This window comes from Numenius arquata, chromosome Z (assembly GCF_964106895.1).
Source record: "Numenius arquata chromosome Z, bNumArq3.hap1.1, whole genome shotgun sequence".
Taxonomy (NCBI): Eukaryota; Metazoa; Chordata; class Aves; order Charadriiformes; family Scolopacidae; genus Numenius; species Numenius arquata.
This window is the reverse complement of record NC_133616.1, coordinates 50,807,876-50,833,200: the sequence shown is the minus strand read 5'-3', so window position 1 is coordinate 50,833,200 and position 25,325 is coordinate 50,807,876. Positions and strand designations below refer to the sequence as shown.

General features: G+C 41.0%; 1 protein-coding gene across 2 annotated transcripts in view; it reads right to left on the bottom strand.

The window, feature by feature from the left end:
* SHB (SH2 domain containing adaptor protein B) overlaps positions 1–5,695 on the bottom strand; it is a 49,633-nt gene extending 43,938 nt beyond the window's left edge. The window contains exons 1-2 of one of the 2 annotated variants that reach the window (XM_074166526.1): positions 4,758–5,318; positions 3,918–3,931 (exon numbers count right to left, since the gene is read on the bottom strand). In XM_074166526.1, the coding sequence (XP_074022627.1) occupies positions 3,918–3,931; positions 4,758–5,318 (575 nt within the window). Of the gene's footprint in view, positions 1–3,917; positions 3,932–4,742 lie in introns of both variants that reach the window. The other variant, XM_074166527.1, reaches the window with a different exon arrangement.
* Between the last annotated feature and the right edge of the window lie 19,630 nt (positions 5,696–25,325).

Below are 25,325 nucleotides of genomic sequence, written 5' to 3'. Positions count from 1 at the left end.
CTCTTCAGAAAACCGGGTCAAAAGAAAAAAAAAAAAAAGTCCAACAAAAAAAATTTGCATCCTATGCACTGCCATTAGCAGAATATGTTTTGTAAAACAATTTTGAACAGTTCATGCACAATGCACAACTACTTCAAACCTACACCTTATCTCTGTTTCCTTGTCAATGGGCTGTTTTACAGTAACATTTAAAGAAACAGTGACATATACGGGAAGATCAGTACCACAGTTCCTTTCCTATCTATCCCCAGCATTCACCACATGCTGTTTCAACTGCCAGGCCTCGTATTACTACCTCCACTTCAACACAGCACCTAGCGTACTGTTAGTCAAGGATACAATCACACTGACACAGGGCAGCAAAGGAATGAAAAGTCAAACCATATTGTTTGCCATGGGGCAGTGCTCTGCATGAACGTCTGAGAATTGGACACTATAACCAACTGCTCATAGGCAAGGACATATATACAAAGATGTTCAGAGACACAAACAACTCTTATATCAAACAGCGTCAATGAGCTTGGGGAGCAAAGGAGCTTGTAAAAAATATAGAATAGGCATTTCTTCAGTGATCCAAACAAATGCAACAGCAAACTGGCCACCACAAGATCAGATTGCAAACCAGAAGTTTACTAGTGAACTTGGCAACTTGGCAGTAAAAAAGGGAAACACAGATTCACCTTTTTCCTTTCTTGATCCATTCTCCTCATTCATCAGGCTAAAAGCCATTTACGTAAGTTCCAATACATGTTCTTATTGTGCCTAATTTCTCATTTAGAACTAAAATGCCCTTTAAATCACAATAAACTGCATGACCTTAATCTGTCTATAGAAGGTTTCACTTCCACATATAAATTACATTACAACAGTCCTAATGCTAATAGTTCGCCTTAAGTTGGGTGTGTAAAAAAAGTGTAATACAGAGCTCTTTCCTTATCAATGAGCAGTTTTGAAGGAATGGTTGCAGAAAATATCTGTGCTATCATTCAATCCTTCCTGATTGCTGCTGCCACATACATTTACATGCTTTTGCACTGGATCAGTTCTGCCTGTGCAGAACTGAGCTACTCTCTACAGCATCAGGTATGTCCTATCGTGTGGAAATGGAGCTTGCCACTTGCAGTGTCTTCTGCATTCAATATCCAGAACTGCTGCACGGTTCTGCCTCCATTGCACAGAAGGAGTGCAAAATGCTACTCATCATGAAATAATTATCTTTTAAAGGAAAAATATACTACAATCCCAGCTTTTAAATCCTAAGAACTTCCTGCAATGGAATATAGTACAGTTGCTCTTTGAATAGCATTTCAGGTTCTTCAGCTGTAAAGCCAGGGAGAGAAATGTTTAGGTTCAAAAAAGTGTAATAGGTGAGAAAATACAAGGTATCCTTTCACACAGACACTGTCCCCTTAACTATTACTACTTTCATGGATTTACACACACCACACAATGCCACATAGAGAAGGGTCTCTCAGGAAGACTTCAAATAGCTCCTTTAGATCCCCAGTTCACCAAGTGGTTTGTCTATTGTGCTGATGCTAACCCAAGTCTTACATTTATTCTTACACAAACACAGTAGCCACCAGGTTGTTCCAGCATATAGCCACATTGTTCTGGCTTGCCTATATTCATTTGTTTGCTACGGGAAAGATAAGAAGCTAACATCTTCCATGCCAGTACTAAAGATGGAAGGCAGTAATTTCTTACATTGTTCTGGCTTGCCTACACTCATTTGTCTGCCACAGGAGAGCTAAGTAGTTACCATCTCCTAGGCCAGTACTAAAGCTGGAAGTCAGTTTTTTATCCTCCATAGTGGTGGAACTGACCTCCTTCTGCTGTGAATTCTAACATAACCTGCTCTCCCTTGTTTGAAGATAAGAATCACTGTTAAAGCCCCAAAACTTGCCTGATTGTACTACCTAAATAAAAAATCCACCCACCAATTTGAATTCAAAGACATCAGGCAATGATGACTCTCCCTTGGGCATCTGTTGTACAGGTTAGTCACCTCAGTATTAAAGATGCGTGGCAATTTGGGTTTGTCTGCTCCAACTTTAGTTGGTACTTCTACCCCTACACATCAAAGCTTCCTGAACCCCAGATACATTACACACCTGTGGTTACTTTTACAGCTTATGCCTGGAATCTTGCAAAATACAATCATGCCTGCCACTGCTTTTAATCTCCATCTCCTTTATTCCCTGAATCAGCTAGTCCACAGTTTTTTTTTCCTGGAAATTTTGATTAACTAGTCTGTCATTATTCATATTTTGCCGTTTGTCCTTTATATGTAACCACACCAAACAAGAACCTTCCCAAATCTCCTTTCCCTTCCAGTAACTCTTTCAAGTTTAACACACAACTGAACTCTTCAGCTAAATCTGCTGATAACCAGTCACAAAAGTTATAAAATTTCTCACTGAATTTGTTGAAAACCATATTTCTCAGTTAACACATAAAGGAAAACAGCACTCTGTCATTGTACATGACTAAGGAAAAAACCAGAGGTGCTGGAACAGAACACAAGCATTTATTAAACGCTATTGGATTGTTAAACACTAACATACTTACAATGACAGATCAATATGGCAACTAGATCTTTTTTCATTCCTAAGGTACGTACTATCTTAAGCTATGCTACTCACAGATTTTTTCCTCTCTCTGTTTTTAACACTTCTATCAACTGAATGTTAGACCTCCAGTTTTTTTGATACCATCTTTATTGTCTTCTCTACTATGTCCTTCTTACAGAAATCTATTTCCACTAGCTTTACTTGCCACTGAACTAGACACACTATGTTAACTAAATTCCTCATTTTTTCTCCTCAATGAAAGGTGTAGGAGAGAAGCAGTTCTCTGCCTGCCTACTACTACCACTGCTTACATGTTAAATGTCAAACCTGTGAGGCTTTACATTTAAGGGCTGTCAAATAAAAGAGATTTCCATTACAGGAAAGAAATAATGCAACTGAACCAAAGGTAAGCTATGTAGCTCCGCACAGCCAAATTCTGTTGAGGTTGGGAGCAGGCACACTTATTTTTTGAGGTGTAGGGACAATTTTATTTCTCAGAACAGTTAAGATATCCTGCTTGTCACATCTAGTTCTCTCTCTCAAAAACAGAAAGAAAGTTACAATGACATGAGTCTTCTATATCTTTTTAAAAAATAACTTTAAACAAAAATTGTAGGCTGCTCATTCAAAACTGCAGCACACAGATTTATGACCACACAAAGTAGCAGGTTTCCTAGCAACAGATGTAGTTTCTGCTTTGAAAATTGCTTCAGTAGGGTCTAAAATTGAATTCTAATTTAAAAAAAAATATAATCATGCCCTACAAAAAAGAAAAGAATAGCAGTTGCACATAGAAGCATTTTGCCCCAAGCAGTTATTTGCTCAGAAGCAGAAAGTTGCTGGAAGTATATGCCTAAGAGCAGATACATGGTATCAACAGAAGCAATTGAAAAGAAGACTGAATATACTGAGACTGTAACATAGTGAGACTAACTTTAATCCATCACTTCCACAACAGAAGTAGCTTCCAGTCAGGAACTACACCTAAAATGATAGACAATGTAATAAATTCTAGACTTCTAATCTTGTATCATCTCACCATCGCAAACTGATTTATTTGGAATTCCACCTGGAAAGGAAATAATTTATCAAGTTGTCATGAAAATGTGTCACTACTCAGTGCAATCATGTTACACTTTTAAACACGTACATGCAGATCATTTAAATTTATATCATTCAGCACATACTTAGAATTCCTGTGATGTGACTATTACACTGAAGTTGTAAATGCCAATTTACAAAATGGAGAAATATTTTCCAATATATGAAAAAACCTAAAATATACTCACAGGACCAGCAGTGGTGGGGGGATATGTGCTCTCCTAACAAAATAATTAACACTACTTCCCTCCGCAAAGCTTCCCAGCTCTAACCTGAGTTTCTGAGCCCAGCACTTTCCAGTGCTGCGTCTACAGTATTTTGTTAATATTGGCAGAGAAGGACCATCAAAAGATAAGAGAACATTTGCAACTGAGCCAGTACTAAATAGTTTGCTTCAGGTACCTGCCAGTTGGAAATACAGTTATCATGGAAGTTGTGATGCTGTTGTAACACAGGACTTTGAACTACTTCACCTTTGACACTAAACTAGGAGACGAAGTTATTACCGAACAGATGCCAAATTTCCTCCTTAAAAACAAGCAGTCTGACTTGGGATGCCATCAGATTATTTTTTTTATTTTTATTTTTTTATATATGACTGCTCCATACCACATGCAATGGGGCTGAGGCTGCAACTTTTGAGTCACAAGCATGGAGCTTCTCAAGTGACCCTAGGGCTCCCTGAGCACCCCCTCAAAGACTCACATCCTACTCTGCAGCAGCATGCCAATCCAAGAGCCTTGGTACCTCTCATGATGCTGGCACTGCAGCATGTTCCAGAGTAGGGCTAGGCTCCTCTGCAAACCTGCCCCATCAGGCAGGAGGAGAGTTTGAAAGCCCAGAGGACAGGGCACCACCACTTCATGTGCAAGCCTTGCACACACCCGGACTGCCCTGAGATATTAAAAGGGGCTAGGCCACCCAGTGAAGCACGGTGGAGTCCAGTGGCCGCTCCAGATGCATTCAGACAGGAGCTAGCCCCCTCACCAAAAAGCCTTCCAGGGGCTGACACAGCCCCAGCCCTAATACCTAGTCTGCAAGGGGTGGGAAGAGGAGCACAACACTTACTTTATCTTTCATGGCAGAGGGGACAGAGGTCGCCATCTGCTTGGAGCCCTTGTTGAGCTTCTTGCCCGTGCCATCACTGCCGCTCTCGACCTTGATAAGCCGGTGCTTGGGGGAGATGTACTTCACGTCAGGTGGCGTTGCTGGGCGGCGTTCGCTGTGGCTTCGAAAGAGGTGCGGGGAGCCAGATGCACAGGTGGTGTGGGGCACGGTGCAGCACGAGGAGGAGGAGAAAGCCTTTGGGGTCGCCCCACCCAGGTCCTCGGGCACAGAGTAGTCTGGGCGGCACATGGCGCGCAACTTGAGCAGGGACGAGCCAGGCCCACTGTAGGGGTCCTCGAAGTCACGGTCTTTCTGGGCACGGTAGGCACGGAGCAGGTCACTGGTGTCGTCGCGCAGGCAGCGGTGGGGAAAGCCGGGCGAGGCGTGGTGGTGAAGGTGCAGGTGCGGCGGCCCGTCGGGGCGGGCCACGCTGCCGGCACTGTTGCGTTTCTCTCGGTAGTCGGGCCGCGGAGGCTGCGGAGGGCTCTTGGTCTTGTTATTGCCCAGGCTGAAGTACTTATTCAGCCATTTGGCCATCGTCTCTCCCGGCCCGCGGGCCCTCAGCACCGCACGCTGCTCCCGGCGCCCCGCTCGCCAGACCCGCTCACCGCCGCCGCCCGCATGGAGAAGCAGGGCGGCGGGGCGGGCCAGACGCCCCCCTCCGCGCACTCGCCTCTACCGCTGCCAATGACTGGAAGGGCCCCGCTTAGGCCCCCGACTTCCCAGCGGGACGGAGCCGTTCCCGGCCCGCTCCAGGCGCTTGCCGTAGCTCCGCGCCCTCCCCCGCGGCCCCGGGGCTCTCGCGAGCGCAGACGCCGCTCCTCCGCGGCCGCGGCGCAGCTCGGACTGACCTCAGCACGCACCAGGGAGGTGAGAGACGCATCTGCACGCAGGGCCCGCCCACCGCCGCGGCCGGGGCGGGGAGAGCCGGGCGGGGCCGGGCCAGGTGCCGGCGGGCGGTGGCTGGCTGGGCAGTGCGCTCCGCCCTGGCCGGAAGGAGGCGGGCCGAGCGTCGCCCTGTAAGGGTGCCCGCTCCGGGGTTCGTCGCGTTCTCCTCGTAAGGCTCGGGAGGGACAGGATGCGCCGCAGTAGCAGAACCAGCGTCTCCGGGAGGCGGGGAAGTGACCGTACGGCCTCTTCCTGCGCTCCGCGGCAGAGAGGATGTGGCGGGACCGTGCTGGGCCGGTGCTGCAGCGGGTGGGACCTGCTGAGGCTTCCGCTCTGCATTCGTGAAAGGGCGGGGAGCGGAGCTGCCGCCGTGAGGAGGCGGGAGGCACGACCCCTTTTCCCTTTCCTTCTTCCCTTTTCCCTTTCCTTCTTCCCTTTTCCCTTTTCTTCTTCCCTTTTCCCTTTTCTTCTTCCCTTTTCCCGGAACTGCTATCCCCCCTCCCTTCCCCTCAATGGGGCAGGGCGTCTTAGATGGGCCCAGCTTGCACCAAGCCCTATAGTTGGCTAGAGCTGATGCTTAGTAAACAGGATAATGTGTATTTTGTTGTTAGGTGCCTTTCCCAGGTGTGTTCTTGGGTAAGGGCTATCTGCTAATCAAATGCAGAGATGATACCTGTGTGAGTCATGCTGCTCAGCTTGTGTGTTGCCGGGAGGATTTGTCATCATCTGGGCCACCACAGTTGTGACCAGTTAGTCACAGACCTCTTTTTATCTTTCTCCCTCTGCTGAAAGGTAAACATCTACTATAGAAGGTTTTCCCAAGATGTCTCTGCCCAGCTGTCTAACTTGAACCTCAAGTCACGTTTTGCAGTGTTGTTTATAATAATTTGGGAGAGGGGCCTCTTCATATCTTCTCTTTTTATATTCAGAATAGGGGAGGGGAGAGAAACCCTTTATCTACTTGTCATTACAAGTTACCTGTTGCATTTTGGCAAACACCTGTGTTTGCACTGTTAAAGCCCAACATCAGTCACACCTGTAGTACATTTTACACCGCTATCTCCAGTCATGAATTCTGAGGGCAGAATGGAGTCAGTTATTTTCATGAGTTAAAGATGGATTGGATTTTCACATGAATGTTTTATATGTTTCTAGGGCCATTTTAACCTTGCTCTTGGCTGCACATTCTCTATAGGAAGCCTCATCCTCTCTTGAATGCAAAGAAATTCCTTGGGTTTGGTCGTTATCATGCAGGTTGCTGAAGGTCTGTGTGTTTTAGGGACCTCCTGAGAGCAGAGCTCCTCCACTATGAACACAGGGTTCAATTATAATTCCTTCCTGGCAGGACTTCCTGCAGCATTGCCATCAGCTTGTGTGGAAGGGAGGATAGCATGCTCCCTTTACTGACTTGGGCAACTGGAAATTGTAAAAAATTGGAAATTGGTTTTACAACCTTAGTGCAGTTCTCCCATCTCTGCTTGGCATATTCATCCTGTATGACTTTAGTTTTTTTCAGGCCAACTTCTTAGAAGTGTCCTGTTTCTTGACTGGCTAGTACCAGGGTATTTCAGGGGGTTGCAAAACTCTCAACAGTTGCTGTTTGCTCTTTCTAGGAATGTCACGTTCAAGGCCCTTTATACAAGGGTAAGTTTTTGCCCTGAAGCAAGATGAGTTTCAGTGTCTTTAAAACTTGAAAGATCTCATTACCCAGAAGTTTAGCAGCTCCCTAATTCCTGTTCTGCCAGTCTTTCCATCAAGAATTTGTCTCCACCATGGAGGCATGGGAGGGGCAGGAAGGCCCTAGGAGCACTCCAGACTCTACCAATACTGTCCCTTGTGGCTTATTGCTACATTTTCTCTGCTGTGTTGACAGGCAGCTTGGAGCGACAAGTAAGCAAAATAATGCCAATGCAGGGCAGCTTCTGTAACATTTATCTTAATTTACCTACCATCAGATCTCAGCAATGTAGGATAGGAAAGACGGAGATACTGGGTAACAGGAAAACCCAAACCTGGATAATACATATGAATGAAAATAGAAGAATCTGCAAGACAGGCATAACAGAGAAATGAGATTAATATTTCTATTACCTGTGGAGCATGCCAATCTTAGAGGTTGTTCCAACCTGAGTCTGCAAGGATATGGATGTGCACAGGCTGCTTTCCAATCCCAGTCTGCTCATGCAGGTTACATCTGCACCTACAGCATTCCTACTCCCTGCTCTGCACCATTTTCACATGGCTTTTTTTGAGAATTTAGGCTTCATCTTTTCAGAACTTTGACTGGAGTTATGAGTTCTGGTTGGTTGGTTTCTGGCATATTTTTTCCTATCAAATGTAGGGATAGAGAAGTAGTGGTGAAAGAGAACCTTCTTAAAACCTAAAATGTTACTACCTGAATTGAACATCTGCTTCTGCTGGTTCTGCATCTCTTGCAGTAGAAGTACCAGGAGAGGCTTTGCAATTTGTTCCAACTTAGAGAATGAGTAATAAAGAGATTCTTATCTCCACTGAGACCAAATATAGAGCCAGCATTTGATACATATATATTATTGCACACAAGTTATTAATTTGTGTTGCCTAAGTGTTTACACTCCTAATCATATTAATTCAGTTAAGTAATGAAGTGAGCAATTACTCTGGAATTTACAAGACATTTGCTTCCTCTCTTGGTTCAGGTCTACTTATGTGTAATAAGTGTTGCAGTACATGTGTTGCATTTCAAATTAAGATAAAGAAGAAAAAGTAGCAAGTGACATACAGAGCAAAGAACTTTCTGGATTAATAAACATTCAAGTAGTGCTGCCATTTCTTGTATATAACTGTAAAGTTAGATAACAAGTCTAACATTTTTAATTTTGATCAGCTCTTCATATTGCAATATCCAGAACAAAGCTGTAGAGGAAGAAAATCCTTCTGGTTATTATGGATTTGGGCTAGACAAAATATCACAAGCATTGAGCACATTAAGAACTGCCATCACAAAGCAGAGATGCTCTCTTTCTTGATATACTTGTTTCTTGTTGACTAATGTTGGATAGTTCAGAAAGGGTGTGTGTATTCACAATGTATTTGGATTCCTCCTACTTGTGCATATTGCATCATATTCAGGTAATGATTACAGATCAGTTTGTTACCTACAGCCTATCAAAGTTCTGAGTATTTTCTTTTTTGTGCATATGCAGAAGTAAACACAGGCTTACTAGGAAGATCTGATTTTACTACTTTCCAAAATGGCATCTTCCAGCAACTAGTTTATTCCTAAGTAAGGAGAAGTGCACATACTGTGATCGTGTTTTAATAATTTAAGCCCAACCAATTTGTCCCATATTTTTTATGCTGCAGGAAAAGAGAAACAGATAATATTCCTCTTGAATTTTACATTTGTGATGATCTCTTTCTCTCCAAGAACCAGTGTAGTTCACATTCAGTCATCTTTAGTTTTCTTGTATCACATGGGCTATTCAAAGTCAGATTTTGAAGGCACCTATAGATGCCCTGTAAAATATGTGAAAGCAGCTTTATAAAGCCAACTGGAATTAGAGTACAGGGTGCTTGCAAGCATCCCACTTGTCATCTCTTTGCATCTTCAGGTGCATCTCTTTCTGGAAATCTATATCTCAGGTTGTAAGAGATGGCCTGTAAATTCCCTGTTGAGGGGGAGAAGGCCCTCCAAGCATTCAATGGAATGCCTCAAACACTCACAAGGAAATAAATGGTGCAGGCCTGCCATTCAAAGAGCTGATAAGGCTCACAGGCACCGAAAAAGCAATGGAATGACTGTCTTGTGAAGAAAATATAGTTCTGCCACTCTTGTGGTGAGCTTGCTAGTTCTATGTTCTCAAGGCCATTGTGTCTGATAATTGACCTTTGCTTCCTTATCTACAAAATGCATATGAAAGTGCACACCCCTGCATATGCTAATGCAGATTATAGAGGTCATGCTAAATGCATGTGACTATGGCACTTGTCTCTCCACCCACATCATGCTACACATCACCTGAGAGATGGGAGAAACCTGAGACAAGGCTGTCCTTGGCAAGGGGAAGTGGACCATACTAATTCAGCAAACATAAAAGGGGAAAATAAGTGCCCCTAAGAGAAAAAAAGAAAGTCGTGCCTGGGAAAATTTTTCCGAAGAAAGATGACCTTACCTGGGAAGAATTTTCCCAAGAAAGAAGTCCGTACTTGAAAAGATTTTTCCAAGAAAGAAGAAGACTATACCTGTGAAGACTCGCTGAAAATGATACTGGAACCAGGACTGGTGATCTCTTTGTCTCTGTCTTCTTCTCTGCTTTTTTCTTTCTCTTCCCCTTGGTTTCTCTTTTCTCTTAGAGTTGTTAAGTAACAGCCTTAAATACTGCTCACCGTAAGTTGTTGTATAAGTAACACACTAAGTAACACTACATACCTCACCACTTGACATAATTCCTTATATGCCTAACTAATTATTGTAGGCTTGTTAAGAACTATACTAATCATTTTGGGAAACTAAAAAGGCTTATGGAGCATTTGAATAGCTGTGGACATGCATCTTACAACACACTGTACAGGGTGATGCCCCAGAGTAAATTGAAAGCCAGTCAGTTCCTGTGTAACCCTCTGGTTCTCCAAAGAAAGCTCTGTTATGTCTGTTTGTGTAAATTACAGTGATTGCAGTGCAATACAATTCCTTTTGGTGTGTACAGTGAGACTAGTTAAGAGATTGAACATCTTCCACAGTGCAAACAACACCATAATGATTTAGGAGCACCCACATCCCCAACATCACAGCAATAAATGTTCTGAAAGAAAGTCTATTGCCAGCACAGTCCTTCTCCAAGAGTTCTTCACTGAATTGACCGTTTTGTCATCCAGATCCTGGAGATAACATTTACCCACAAGTTATCTGGGATTACCAGTCAGGCATGGGGCCGTGAGATATCTCAACAGGCATCTATTTATTGCATTAACAAGTGAATTCTGTGCAGATCCCAGGGGCTGCTCTATGGATTCACAGCAGGGAATTCAAAGCACAGCAGGGCTCAGCAGAAGTAAAGAATGAGAAGAAATTAATTGACAGCCTCTTGTCTTTTAGTTCTGTGCATCATATCATATCGAAATGGCTCCTTTTCTCTTCTGCTCCATCTCCACGTATTGATGGCGTGTGTTTTTTTATCCCTTTTCTCTAGTTTGGTTCAGCCAAGATGAACATATCAATGTGAAAGATACTGAAACTGACCAGTACAGGTCTCCTTTCCAGGGCAAGTGGGAGCCACAGCCTCAGTATCCCAGTAGATTCTTGAGTGTTCTATGATCTGTGTGCTGAACATGTGCCTTTGAAATAGTTCCCCTCTTTCTGTAAGACATCTAGGACTAATCATGTTCTTGGATTCACCACTTTTGAAGATTCTTTTATAACCCAGGTACTTGACAGTTATATACAGGACACTTGACACTTGACAAGAATGTCTATCACTCGCATAGCAGAAAGCATTTATCGTAATGTAATCTCCTACCTCTCTACACATAAAAAATGGTCCTTCTGTCTTGCCCCATCAGTGTTGCTCCAGCCTAGCTTGGGAAGTACAGGTTCAATGGTGTCCTGTTTTGCTTGTTATGCCTATAATTAAATCCCGAGTATGTGCATATTTAACACACCAGTGGAACTGCTATTGAATCATCTCGCATATATCTGGCTGGCTGCTGTTGGCTGTGGGACAACATGGTTGGATGCCACATTTAGTTAAACACAATAGACAAATATTTCAAACGGTTTTCACCACTATGAATCACTTTTCAAAGTGATTTATTATGTCAAAGGTAATTCCATTTCTGGCTGAGCTGCCACAACTCCCTTAACTCCTCCTCAGACTCCAGTGTTCCCTTCACACTGCCTCCATTTTGGTTAGAAAAGCTGAGAGACTTGTAATGAAAAGAATGCGTCTTGGTTACAAAAATTTAGAATGTTCCTACATTATCTGATTAGCCTAAACCAATCTAGGATGATTCACAGAGAAGATTTAGTCAGTCATAGAATCAATCAGGACAGATACCTCTAGGGCTCTAAAAGTAAAATGTAATTGGTTTACACTTTTTGGTTTCGTTTTAGAAGAAGGAGGACAGGAGAAGACAAAATACAAAAACTGAAATGACCACAGCAGGCTAAACAGGGTTTCTGTTTTCCTTGTTGCTATTGTTGAAATAACCAAAATGCTAGGATTCAGTAACAAGAAAACTCTATGAAGAAAAAATAGATTATGTTGAACATTAAAATTAAGTTTAAATAAAAAAAAAATAAGAAAAATTATCGTAATATTTGTTTCTTTAAAAGGCTGAAAGCTTTGTTTTGCGCCTGAGCCAGCCTCCTTCTTCAGCCGCTGGGTGGCACACGGCTGTAAATTGAAGAAGTGCAAGCTGTGAAGGAAGGATGTGAAGGATGCCCACATGAGCAGCCGGCGGCTCCACGTTGGAAAAATATCGCAGTTCTGCAGCTTGGTGATCTCAGGAAAACGTCACATCGTGCGTTTTCAGGAAGGCACATTCAGGAATGTTGAGCAAATGGAGGTAACTAGAGCTGCATCTAAGAACTCCATGAAGCAGTTTGCAGCATGTCTGGTCTGGTGTCTGGTGGGACAGGCTCTGGCCTGCAGCTGAGATAGTGATTGATGCTGTGTTGGTCATTCTGTGTGTTCCAGCTCTCTGGTAACACTTCCAGCGCTACATGGTTCTGGAAACAACAACAACCAAAGAGAAAAACCTCAGGAGAAACAAGGCAAAAAGCAGTTGACCCTTTATTGTGTGATTTCAGTTCAGTCTCACATAACCAAAGGTATGATTCCACTCTTGTTTGTACAGAGAAGAATCATAAGAAATGAAGCTAATGCATGAAATGAAAAAGGATAAGCACAGCTCAATGAGGATGCAACAGACACAAAAGGTGCCAAAGTTCAAGTTTTAAGACAACCATTTTGTGTTGAGCCTCTCACTTGCTGAATGCTTTCTTCTGCATTTGGATTTTGTCCTGAAACAATCTCCATGTACAGACACTGACAGAATATATTTAGCCACTTGATACAATTGCATGGGGAAGCTCTCTTGAAACAAGCAAACAAACAAACAAGCAAACAAAACCCAACCACTCCACCAGAACAACTTTCACCTTTGTAATTCTTTTCCTCAGTCTCGTAAAATTAAACTTAGGAAATAGCATAACAGGAAAAATAACACTGCACATAGTCCCTCTTGAGCAGAATTTCTCCCTGACTAGTTTTCCACCTGCCCAGAATCAGCAATGTAAAAAAAAAAAACCCAACGAAAAACCCCCAAAAATTCAATCAGATCAAAGATACTAGTTTACCCAAAAATGAGAAGTGAGTTTTTGAGTTAGTGAAGTTGAACTGGATCCATCTCTAGAATTGCAAGTTACTGCACAGTAGGCTCTGGGAGTGTGGATGGGCTCAAACCATGGAAAACAAGAAAAATAACTGGCAGGAGAAAAAGGGGAAACAAAATAGAGAACTACTGAATGACGTAAATGGTAACAAGCGCTGCCTGAATACCTCTTTCCTGCTCAGCAGAGTGCACTCGCTGCCATCCAGGTTTCCAATAGCATATTGAAACCAGTGACGTGTTTTCCTGCTCCCACAGTTGCTGTTTTAGACAAGATTTCCTGTTCCGTGGACGCGGGCAGCCCTGCAACCCCACCATGGCAGCGGCCTGCAGTGAACCAAGATGGAGAACATGCACAGGCCTGTCGTTTCTCTTATTCTTTCACACCACTCTTTCTTTCACCTCTGCTACACTAGCACATGATGTGTGTCACATGTTGCACTGCTGTGACAAGCAGCAAATTAAGAAGAATATTCTCCATGTGTGGACACAACAGACAGATGGCAAAATCTTACATGCAAACCCTTACAGGTAGCAAAAAAGTCTGTAAATCAGATCTTGTATATTTGGAAAGCCACTTGAGTTCAATTTAAGATTCACATGGGCCACAAAGTAGTAGCTGATGACTGTGACTGTAGGGTGACAAGCCTTCTTACAGCAAAGACAAGGACTTTCAGATTTTTAACCCCTGTTTTGACAGATCCGTTTTATGCTCTGCTGCTTTTGTTTTGCTGCTTTAGCATATTAAGCTAGAGCTATTGTTTTGCTCTGCTTGCCTTATTGTGCTGCAAAGGAGCAAAAGCATACATAATAATATATTCTAACAGCTGCTCCTCTGCTAAACATAAAGTTTGGTTTTAATTAGAAGGAGAATATGTTCACCTGGATAAAGCATGAAGGGCTGATCTTAGAACATAAGAATCCAGGCTGCAGTAGCTACTGCCCCGCACTCTTTTTACAATGCAGTGTAAGGGCAAGACATTTTGCTAAGAATAACCACAGAGGAGTGCGTGCTAATGTTTTGAAACTCTGTGTGTTTCCTCTTCCCAGAGCAGGATGGCTCTCGCTGAGCCACGCTCTGAATGTAACCCTGCCTGTTCAATGTTAAGAGCAGCAACATACTTCTCCAGCAAGACCTTACGTATCTGTAAATGATTAAATGTATTATAGAGGAAAAAAAAACAAAATATATGTATAATCTAAGGTCTCTCTTTTACTTGGAGAAAACAAATATACAAATAAACCCCATTTTGACTGTGGAAGATCGGGACACATAGAAAGGTCCCCTAACAGGTCTAGACAGTATCTTCTTCCAAAAAAATAAATCAGAAGAAAGCCCTCAAAATCAGAAGGCCTGTATTGATGAACTGGCTGATCTGGAACCAAATCTTTTCTTCCCATGTGCTAGTTATTAACTCATGCTTTAAGGGTTCATAACTGATTCCTGCTGCTTCTGTTTTCCAACGCTAGCTCAGAGGAAGCTGCTGCAACTGCAGCTGGTGTTCTGCACTGGCAGGGGCGTGTGGTCAGGCCAAGGTGAGAGGCAGAAAGAGTGAGATACAGATGGCTCTTTCTGCATCTCAACAAGAAAGGCCTTGACAACAAATGGTTTCCTAAAATATTTGTTTTAATAAGACAGAATAAGAAGAGTAATATACATAATGAGTAAGTTTTACTTCCCTTCAGATACCAGAAATGCTGCGTTCACGCAGCATTGGATGGATGCCAGGTGGATTTTCCCCCCACGGACAGGATCTGCACAGGGTGCTGTGGAATCATGCTAGCTTGCTGTGCAGACAGGTCCTTTCAGCACTGTCATGACACACTGGCAGTGGTGCATGGTGATTGTTGGAAGACTTTGCATCAAGTCACAGAGGGCTGCTAGTAGCTTATGGTACATGCTGATACCACAGGCTATTTTTGGTCTTGCAATGTCTGTGCCCAGGTCAAGAGACAGACGCTAAGGTCACAAGACACCAACTCCTGAGTGGCCATGCAAAATTATTGCAGTGTATTTTATTGTGGACTTGCCTGCATCTCAGGGACGTACAGTGGTGCTCATGGCAGTGGACTTGTATAACAAGGTGGCTATTTTTATTCCAGTGAAGGAGCTGCCCACAGCCCCTCAGATGGCATGTTTGTTGCTGCAGCATATGTCTCATTGCCATGGCCTGCAGGACAGCATGGTGACAAATCCTGGGGCCCAGTTTTCTACCCGGCTCTGGAGGTGCAACTCTTTGTTTCCACCCTCTATCAACCACAGTCTGATGGTCAGGAAAAGCAGGTGAACCAAATCCTGGAGTAGTATCTTCATTGTATTAGTTACCATCAGGATGACTGGGTCTCTGTTCCTGTTGGCAGAATTTGCCTGCAACAGTAGAGTCCAATCTTCCACATGCAGCAGACCTTTTTGAATGCACAGTGTGGTTTTCATCCCTGTGACTACTGCTGAATCATCAGGTACATGATAAGTGATTGTGTGCAGACACATAGCCTGATAAATACAATATATTAAATGAATCTACCTTGAATGTAGGTTGTTACGCCTTGGTAAGATTTCTGATTGCCTGGCTTTACTAATGGTGACATTTTCCCATCTCCCTTATGCCAAATAAACTAATCAGGAATCTTTACTAAATGTGTAATGTCAGGACTGAAAGGAGAGAACTTTGAACGACAACTTATTTAAAAATTAGAAACAATATTGGCATTTATGTAAGGATGAATTTAGGAATGTTAGAAGCTATTTCCCCTCTGCAGAAAAAAAAAAAAAAAGAGAAAGTTTTATATTGTTCAGTTACTAGTAATCAGGACACTTACCTAGGGCTTGGTTACTCAGACTACAGTCCTTGTTTTACCTGATTCGGAGGTGACAAATGCAACTAGATAACACAACCTCAGGATTGCAGAGTCACACCATCTATCTCACTAGTGACCTTAGTAACTCACCTGTTAGGGAGAGATTTTGACCTTAAAACAGTCTAGCCATAATATGTACTGCATCTAAGACAGTGAAAATTAGTGTGCTAACCAAGACACAAAGGCCTGAAGTCATGTCTTTGCTATCTTCAAGTTCACACCAACATTTGAGGACAATCATATAGTTGACCTTTACTGTTGCTCAGTAACATGTTGGCAGATTAGATGATTGTTTAGATCTAGGATCAGCTCGCTTTTCTGTGGATTTTACAGGCACACTCCATGCCAGAGGACATAGCCCATAAAAGTTCTACAATTCTCTGTTTCCAGTCATCTTGCTCTCTGGTTTCTATCTATAGTGATAAGACCAGAAAGAAGGATACAGTAGACAGCCTAATGTGGACACCATAGGAAATCATCAGTTCTTCTTAGTCAGGACAGTTGAGGATTGTCTTCTTCAAGGATGAGTTAAATATCAAATGCAAGTATATGCTAAGACACCTGCATTTTAGATTACTGCCAAGTAATTGGTTAGATTAATCTCTCTTTAGATTCAACTATGAATTCCATGTCTACTATGAAAAATCTTTTCAAACTAACATTTTATTGGCAACAGTACATTTCTGGGGGAAAAAAATTGTTTGGCAAGTGATATTTTTCCAAAAACGTATAGATTACCATAAAATCTCTCAACTGCTTCTACGAAGTACATGAGCTTTCCTTTAAGTTTTTATTCTTTATCATACATTTACAAGTTTAAATGTACAAGACTTATGTCAGGGTGCCTCCAATTTCCTAACAGCTGAAGCCTATATTTGTTCTGTAGCTTGAATACGTTGTCCATATGATAACAAAATACACCAAACAGTAACTGGATCTCAAAGGTAGTTAGGCAAGTAACAGTATTTCAATATTATCAGGTACATCATAGGTTATGTTTGTTCTGAAAATATTGTGTTTCTGGCCTGTTGGCTGACATTTGAAGGGGAGATTTAAAATAAACCTGATGTGACATCATCTTATCTTGCTTGTGTAAATACAGGTATTAATGGTTTGTTGTTTTTTTTTTATTTTATTTTTATTTTTTTTCCCCAAGAATCTTACCACAACTGAATGAAGAGAAAAACCCTTTTCCTTAGCTTGGCTACTATTTTTTGGTAACATGGTATTTTCTGATGCTTATAGGAACTCCAACTGAAGCAAAGATAAGTGCATTCAAATATCAAACCAATCTACATTTTGTAAAAATATCAAAACACACAGGAACATATTTCCTATATGCCTCACCTTTTTACCTGATTTCTTTTTCGCTTGGATTTGTACGAAGCTAATCAATAGAGTTTGCAAACCTTTCTCAAAGGGGAATCTGCATATGATAAAGCTCCTTTGCGTAAGGTTCCAGTGTCTTCTGTGTAATTTAGCCCAAGTGCTTAATGCATGCATCTCAGGTGCTACATTAATACCATAGAGCTGACTATCTTGAGGAGGCAGTACGCTCCCACTGCTTCCCAGCCCCAGCCTGACATGTCTATGATCAGCTCAGATTTCTCTGCATGTAAATGCTTTGCTCTAATTGGTTGTGCCCAGAAGCCTTTGCCATGGAAAGAGCCTGTGTGAGGCAATGCTATTATTAGATACCAGCGTCCTTTGGGCATATGCTTATCTCACACAGTTTTTTGTTAAAATATGGAAGTGACACCTTATCTGCTGCCTATGGAGATGTTTTTTTGTTTTCTCATATTAATATGACTGTTTCTGTTTGTAGTTTGTTTTCTCGTTTGGCAGTCCTACAGCATTATCTATGCTACAAACATACTGCTGTGTATCAGTACTAAGTGATCCAAGGCAGTTGTTGAGTGTGATCCAATGTGCAGTTGACTACCCTGACTTTGTTACACGGTGATTGTATTACATATTCCTAGTATTATATCACCTCACAGCACATGGATGTTTCAAAGTACATAATCTGCATTCCAGCCAGACATTCTACCAAGCATTCCTCTGTTCCAATACTGTGCATCTGGTGGTATTCATTAAGTATTTTGTAAGATTCCCTCCAGACATGAAAAGTACTTGAAAGTTTCAGATACAGCATAGTTTTATCAGCCTTCTTTTAGCTTATACTCTGTTCTTTTCACTCAAGAGAGTACCATTTTTCAATGCCCAGCCAAGATAGCACTGGTAAGTGCTGAAGTTCTCGTGAGTCCAAACAGGCTGCTGCTGCACAAAAATGAAATCATGTGAATTCCTCAGAAACAGGACAATAAGACTCTTAGATATTATCACAACTTTTTATTTTATTTTCGATAGATATGCACTTCCTAAGACTGTTGAAGTAACTATAACATTCCTGGCATCATGCTATTTGGTCATTGCTGTTGCTGATGTGTCACTGAAAAAGACTAGAGGATAGTGTTGAAAGTTCAAAGCTGTGTGCTTCAGATGAGCTGTTTTCCATTCTCCATTCCCAGGACCTGGGTCCAAGGTTTCTGAACTATTCCTTAGGTTCTCTGCCTAGGTTTTTTACACTAATGAGGGTAATGTGGATGGAGACAGTAGTACAGAAAGAATGGCATTTTAATTATGATGGGGACTGGTAAGTGCCAGACATTCTGTGGGTATTGTGGGAAGATAGCTAGGGTGTTGCAACAGCAGACTAGTAATTGCATATGCATACTTGCAGTTGGCTATTCCAGAGAACGATATTTTTAATTTTTTGGGGTTTTTTTTTTTTCTTTCTAGAAACTGAGATGGAAATGTACAGTTGCAGTGGGGTATCCTATTTCACCAAATCATGATAATTAAATACACTGTGAAATGCAGAGAAAGAAATGTTTCTTTCCTACCTAGTGGCAACTGTCATATGTGCTGGAGAGGTTTTATTGCATTGCAACGGTGATGATTCTACACTTGGACAGAAACCACCAGTGTGAGAACTGAACATATGCTTGCAATTAGTGTGCAGGTATGTGTGTATTATTTCTATGTTTTCATTTCCGGGGAAGATGGCAATTTTTTGATATCTCCATACTAGTCTATGGGAAAACTAATCTTCAGTCTAGAAGCTATGGAGTTAAATCCTTAGCTTTTGTAATTCATTGTAAAACCACTAGAGTCCAATAGAGCTTTGTCAGGCTACCCATTCATATCAGCAGTGTGGGCCATTAACACAATATATAGTATATAGAGAGTCTTGAAAACTAGGGGCTACCTAAAAAGTTTTTTAAAATTGGTCCATTTAAAACATTTGCATAAAGGAATAAAAATAGACAAAACTGGTCTGAGCCCTTGGGACTGGCATTTTATGTTATTTGATTCTCAAATAAGTTATACTTTATTTCTTTCTCTTTGAGTCATGTGACAATATCTTGTTTCAATGTATGACTCAGTCTTGAAGGAACGACTAGAGGGAAAGGTGCCAAGACAAAAAAGGGAGCACCAGTGTTAGGAGCATGAGATCTTCAGATAAATCCCCTCAGGGAAGCTGAACCACAAAATTACTTTTTTTTTTTAGCGCAAGGGTTATCAATACTTTAAAACTGTTCCAGGTTAAATTTCTTATTCAGTACTATGTCTTATATCCACAAACATTTTTGTGCATTATTGGTGCTTTAGCAACTGGTATTATTCCCTACCTTTGGAGTCAGAGGTGTGGGGATGACAAATTTCTAATCCATACCAACTTGACTATCCAGTGGCAGCCCTCTAGAAAGCCATGTTGCTATTTGGATTGTCTGTCTGTTGATATCTATACCATCTACCAGTTCAAAGTTATCCTGACCAAGTGGCATGCTGATTTCTAAATCAACATTTTTGTACACCACTGGGAACTGTCTCTTCCTGTTTCCGCCAGCTTCAAAGTTTGCGTATGTGTGTGTGTGAATATGTATCTTATCTATGACTGTTTACTGCACTAATACTATATTGCACTATTTTGTGACTCAGTTTGCATTGACTTTCTCTGCAGAAATCTTGCAATTATACTGCTAGTCTAACAACAAGAACCCCATGAAATCTGTGTTTCTTAAATGTGGTTGTGGAATAAATGTATGGACAGAGACTTTCCAATGCACAGGATGTAGGCTATAATTTTAATACCAGTAACATTTCTATAACTAGTTTCTCATAATACAAACATAAATAGCATCAAGCAGCAACCCACAAGCCCCATCAAGTCAAATCTATTGCTTAGAATGCATAACAGGAATAAAAAGGGGCTAAACGCATTAAATATTCCTTAAAATAGAGAAAATAAGAGAGGTTATAGTGGAGTAATTATAGTGTTTGATTAGAAACAATGATATGTCTCTTCAACATAGTATTATCAGGTTATTCATTCCATGCCTTCATCAAGGATTATTTTTTAAAGGAACACTGCCAACATGTGATGGATGGACTTTCAGGGAAATAAATAAACCAACAGAAAATCCACTACAGGCAAGTGAAAAGAACTCAAGCTGCTGAATATATACTTAAATAAGAGCTAAAAAACATTGGCAAGGTTTTATGTGCTCTTTTTGTCCTGAGATGCTGTAAATTAGATTAGCATAGTTTAAAAGATGCCACTGACATGTTCATCTTGTTTACCATATGCTGTGATCTTTATTCTGTCTTTATCAGTCTTTATCTGACTGAAGGCTACATTTTTGTAGCAAGTAAAAAGCTCTACAACCTTCTACATAATTTGAGACTATGAGAGAGCATCACTTTACAACATGTTATTTTTCTATGGAAGTATTATTCCCACTGTTTTCTTACAATTTTCTTTTATAATCCTCTTCACTCATGAAAGCCTCGTGCAACTGAAATCAAACTAGGGATATCATCACTGAACATTTCAGAGAAGTATTTGCAATAATATCCATGTGTTCTGTAGCATTACCCTGACCATTCTACTATGCCTTGTGCTTCCTCCCACTGCATGGAAGACCAAGAACACATCAACACCTATAATATTCTGTGCTCTGTGACATGCCTGTCGGAAGCCAATTTACCTACTTTGGATGATTTAGCAGCCTCATATTTCCTAATTCAATACTTCCACGATTCATATCACTTAACTTTGTGAAACTAGCACAAAAGTGAATAAATACATCACACTAAGAGCCTTGGTGCTAGCTTTGTACTGCTTCTGAAAAGTAGCTGATAATTTCAGTTCATATTTTTTCACAGTTTTCCAGTTTGCAAAAGGAGAAAATAATACTATATATTACTAATCACTTGCCAAACAGGGTACTTCAGCGATAAGCTGTGAGCATTGATAACTTTTCAAATTCCACAATGTTATTATGGCTATAAAAATGGGATACTTATGCATCTTTTTTATAACTTACTGATTAAGCAGAGTAGTTGAAGTTCTCAAAACTCATGATTGTTGCTGTGGCTTTACTGCTGTTGATGTCATTTAATGTTGACTTCAATGAGAAGAAAGTCCTGCCAACACTGAGTGTTTTTAAAATGCTCAGTGTGGATTTATTCTGACCAGATTTCCTACTTTATAAAGCTTCTGCCCTAGTGAATCAGTTTACTACTATTTTTCCCCAATAGTCAAGAATAGTTATTTCCAATGCTTATAAAGTTTCAGTTAGTGGCAGATAAGAGAAACTGACTGCTTCCTGAGCTGAGCTGAGAATAGAATCACTGGAAAGAGAGTGCCAAATCCATATATATAGAAAGCAGAAGAACTGAACCCTAAGGCGGGGATTGCTGTAGACAGCTCACCACTGGAAACAGAGCAGAATCTTCCTTCTCCTCTTTGTGTCTCACTCTAAGCTGAGCTTGCTTAGCTGCATGTTCATGAGCCCTCCTTTTACTGATGTTATCCAGATCCTTTGCAGATGCTGATAAAACCCTCTAACCCAAAATTAAATTATCCACTGTTTTGCTGAATTAGTTTTCTGCCAGATTAGGCAGTTGAAGAGTTGAATCTGCCTGCAGAGGAATATAAGAAGCATCAGAGTTGGTGCAAAGTAAGTAGTAAGAGCATGAGGCAAGTGTAGGCAGAGAGGAAGAGCTGAGCAAAGAAAAGGGCATTGCCATTTTGGCAAATGGCGAGCTGTTAGATCTGCCTGAATCATCATGCTTAACTGTATTCTAATTTCACCTAAGGAAAAAGCAACTTTTGAATTGTAGCATTCTGACTACGAAAACTGGCAAGTTACTTCTGTGCTACCTGGGGGATATATTAATAGTACACGATAATTTCTAGCTAGTACATGCTTTTTAAAAAAAAAAAAAAAAACTGAACAAAAATTAGATTTGAGACTTTACAGTCTAAAGGTAAACATACTAGAAATATTCCAAGGAAAAGGAAAAAAAATACAGTGATTTAAGTGCCTGGAAGTTTTTACAGTAGTTTATTTTTGTGACCTAAACAATACACTAAAACAGGAATAGCATTTACAGGCAAAGAGTCTATACTACAATAAAGTAGTCTAAGGTTCTAACCCTGTCATGACTCTTCTTTCTTAGAATACACTTGAGCTTGTTTTTTTTATCTGTAACGTAGCACTGTAGTCCATCTAGAGACTCATGTGCCACTGTTTATTTCTAATAGGCAACTGAGAATGGGATCACAATTGGCACCCTGCCAAATTCTTTGTTCTGGAGAACAAAAGATTTGCTGGATTCTAAGAAAATACACAGTTAATTAAAGTAAATAATTTTGCAAACAATGGAGCTAAATGAGACACGGTTGTCTTTGCATATCTTAACTCATTGGAAATTGTTGATAGAAACTTTTCTTGCATGAGCATTCTTCGGTGCTCCCTCTCTTATGTACCTCAACATGAACAACTATAAGTGTTCCTGTGCAAGGATTCTCTGGTGTATGGTTCACATTAGAAAATGTTTTCTTATTGAGGCACTTATGGTACCTATCCTCTCAGATCTATTTTCATCTATCTGGTAGCAATTTTATTGCCCTTGAGATGTTTTACCTAAGGTACATGCAAGTGGTCTTGAAGCTTCTGAAAGACACAGAGAGAGAGGCAAGGTAACAGTGTAAACTTAACTACTATCTATTCAAAAAGGAATATAGATCTAGGAAGTATTGCTGAAAGGTAGGGTTGTGTGATAACATAAAATACATAGCAATGACTCTTCTGTGGAAGCAGCTGCTTCTCCTAGGTATGGATACACCTGGAGAGAGAGAGAGATGTAAAAAGATATTTACTTTGTAAACACGGTGCTATGGATTGCTTGGTATAATACCCTGAACAAACAGTGGTTACCAACAGCTATACTACAGTTGCTGCTGACAGGGGATGAAGGTGTCGTTTATGCAGAGTAATGTACACAGCAATGAAACAATTTTAGCTTTAAATACAAAACTTTACATTAAGGAGGAAATCAACACATTAATCAGTAGTATTAACTACTTCAGTCAAGGAACAAAGAGAAATTCCCCATTCCTTATCTGTGCTCAAGCTTTAGGCACAAGTATTTATTGGGGCAATTTTTTCATCTTTTAAGGTCATTGGCCAAATGGTTCACAGTCCCACACTTGATTCAGAACTACCTCTGACATGTTTTAGCAACACTGATGAAATAACCTTGTCTTCAATCCCCTGGAGTCCATGCAACTTCTCAACTAAAAAGCTCTACATCCTGTTACAGTGTAGCTTCTTCTTATGTGCAGATCTGGCTGAAAACAGTTGGAGACTTTCCACTGTGTCAAAGGCACCCAACCGACTGCCTGACACTTGTCGTGTTCATGTGGCCAAATCTCTGTCCCTCTTACCAGGAAAACAAGCCAGAACAAAGAAGGTCTGAGTCATGTTTCCTGCTGTTTAAAAGCTGAAATATCTCAAGCAATTTTTAGGGAAAACAGATCTTCAAAGATGACAAAGAGGCTAGCAATCATTTAACTCCATGGAAAAGGCTCAGTTAAGATATTGCAGAATGGAGGCTGCCAAGCAAAGGAGACATATAAGTCATTGCAGATGCTTTAATAATATATTTAGGGCTTTGAGCAATTAAAGAAATGTTTTGTTCTGCATCTCAAGGAAAAAAAAAAGACATTGTGGTAGTTGACTTAAGGCATGAAAAAAGAACCAGTTTGATATTCTTCACTTTTATCAATCATTCATACCACTAAAATATTAACTACAAATTGTATTTTATAGTGAAAAGTATTTGTAACTTTTTGACACAGGTCTGTTTATCATATTGTAGAAAACCCAGTTTTTTAACAACTCCAGCAAAGCTGGAGCTTCAATTCTGTTCAATTGTGTTCTAAATGATGCTCTATAAAATTACATTGAAATCCTTATTCTTCTAATATTGGATAGATGAAAATAGGTTCTACTGTGAAATGACCTCTATGCCTAACTTCATCTGCATGAATTCTTTTAAAACTTGATTTTAATAGGAAATTCCAGATATGGATATTTTTGCACATGTAATGGAGCATGATCTTATTTTATCTCTTCTGTTTCAGAGATGTATCATGCTAATTTAGGATTTTGGACTGTCAAAAATGAAGAATGGTGACAGCAAGTGATGAGGAGCTCAAAAAAAAGTATTCAGGCCTCTCTGCAGTCTCTGCATGACACTGCGTAGGATCCCAGCCCTTCAGAGTCAGCTACACGGTTATTAATGTGTCTTTAATGTATTTAAATATAGGTCAGGCAGGGTCAGTGCTTAGCAAAGAAAGCCCTCAGGACATTTCATGCTATTAAAAGAAATGTTTTGCTGATTACATAATTTAAGAATGTAAGTTTTTCTTTCGAGTATGGCCTGTTGTCATATGTCATTAAAACTCATATAGCTCTGTGCCCAACATTAAGGCTAGTATGACTCCATGGATTTAGTGTGAAACTACTGCACCCTAGTTTTGTGCTACGGGGTTAATTAAGCGTGTGAAACACACTAAGGGTGTGAAAAAGTGCGCCTCCAGGTTTATGAAACAGTGAGAACAGGTACAGGACTGGGAATAAGGCCTGAGCTCTTGTGGACTGCTGGCCCTCATTCCCTCCCTCCCCAAAAAACAGTTAAACTTAGATATCTTTCTTCCCTTTTTTTTTTTTTTGGCACAGCAAAAACAGTGCTTTTCAATTTCTAGTTCTTCAGGATTAATCAACCCCCATTTTCTTCTTTTCCAACAATCAGCAGTCAAAAATTTCCCATATTCAAGAAAAAGAAAGGTATTTAGTCAGCCACGTCACAGCAGAAGCGTAGTGGTGAGGGAGGAGGGAGCAGGTAAGGCTGTAATACGGCTATAAGTAACAATTACGGTTAAATCGCGACGAACGGCGCACGGCGGTGAGATGCAGGCCGAGCTGGCCCGGCTCGGCCCGGCGGCATCGCCACGGCCCCCAGGTGCCTGCGGGCCTCTGCCAAGCGGCCCGGGGCGCCCTAGGGCCA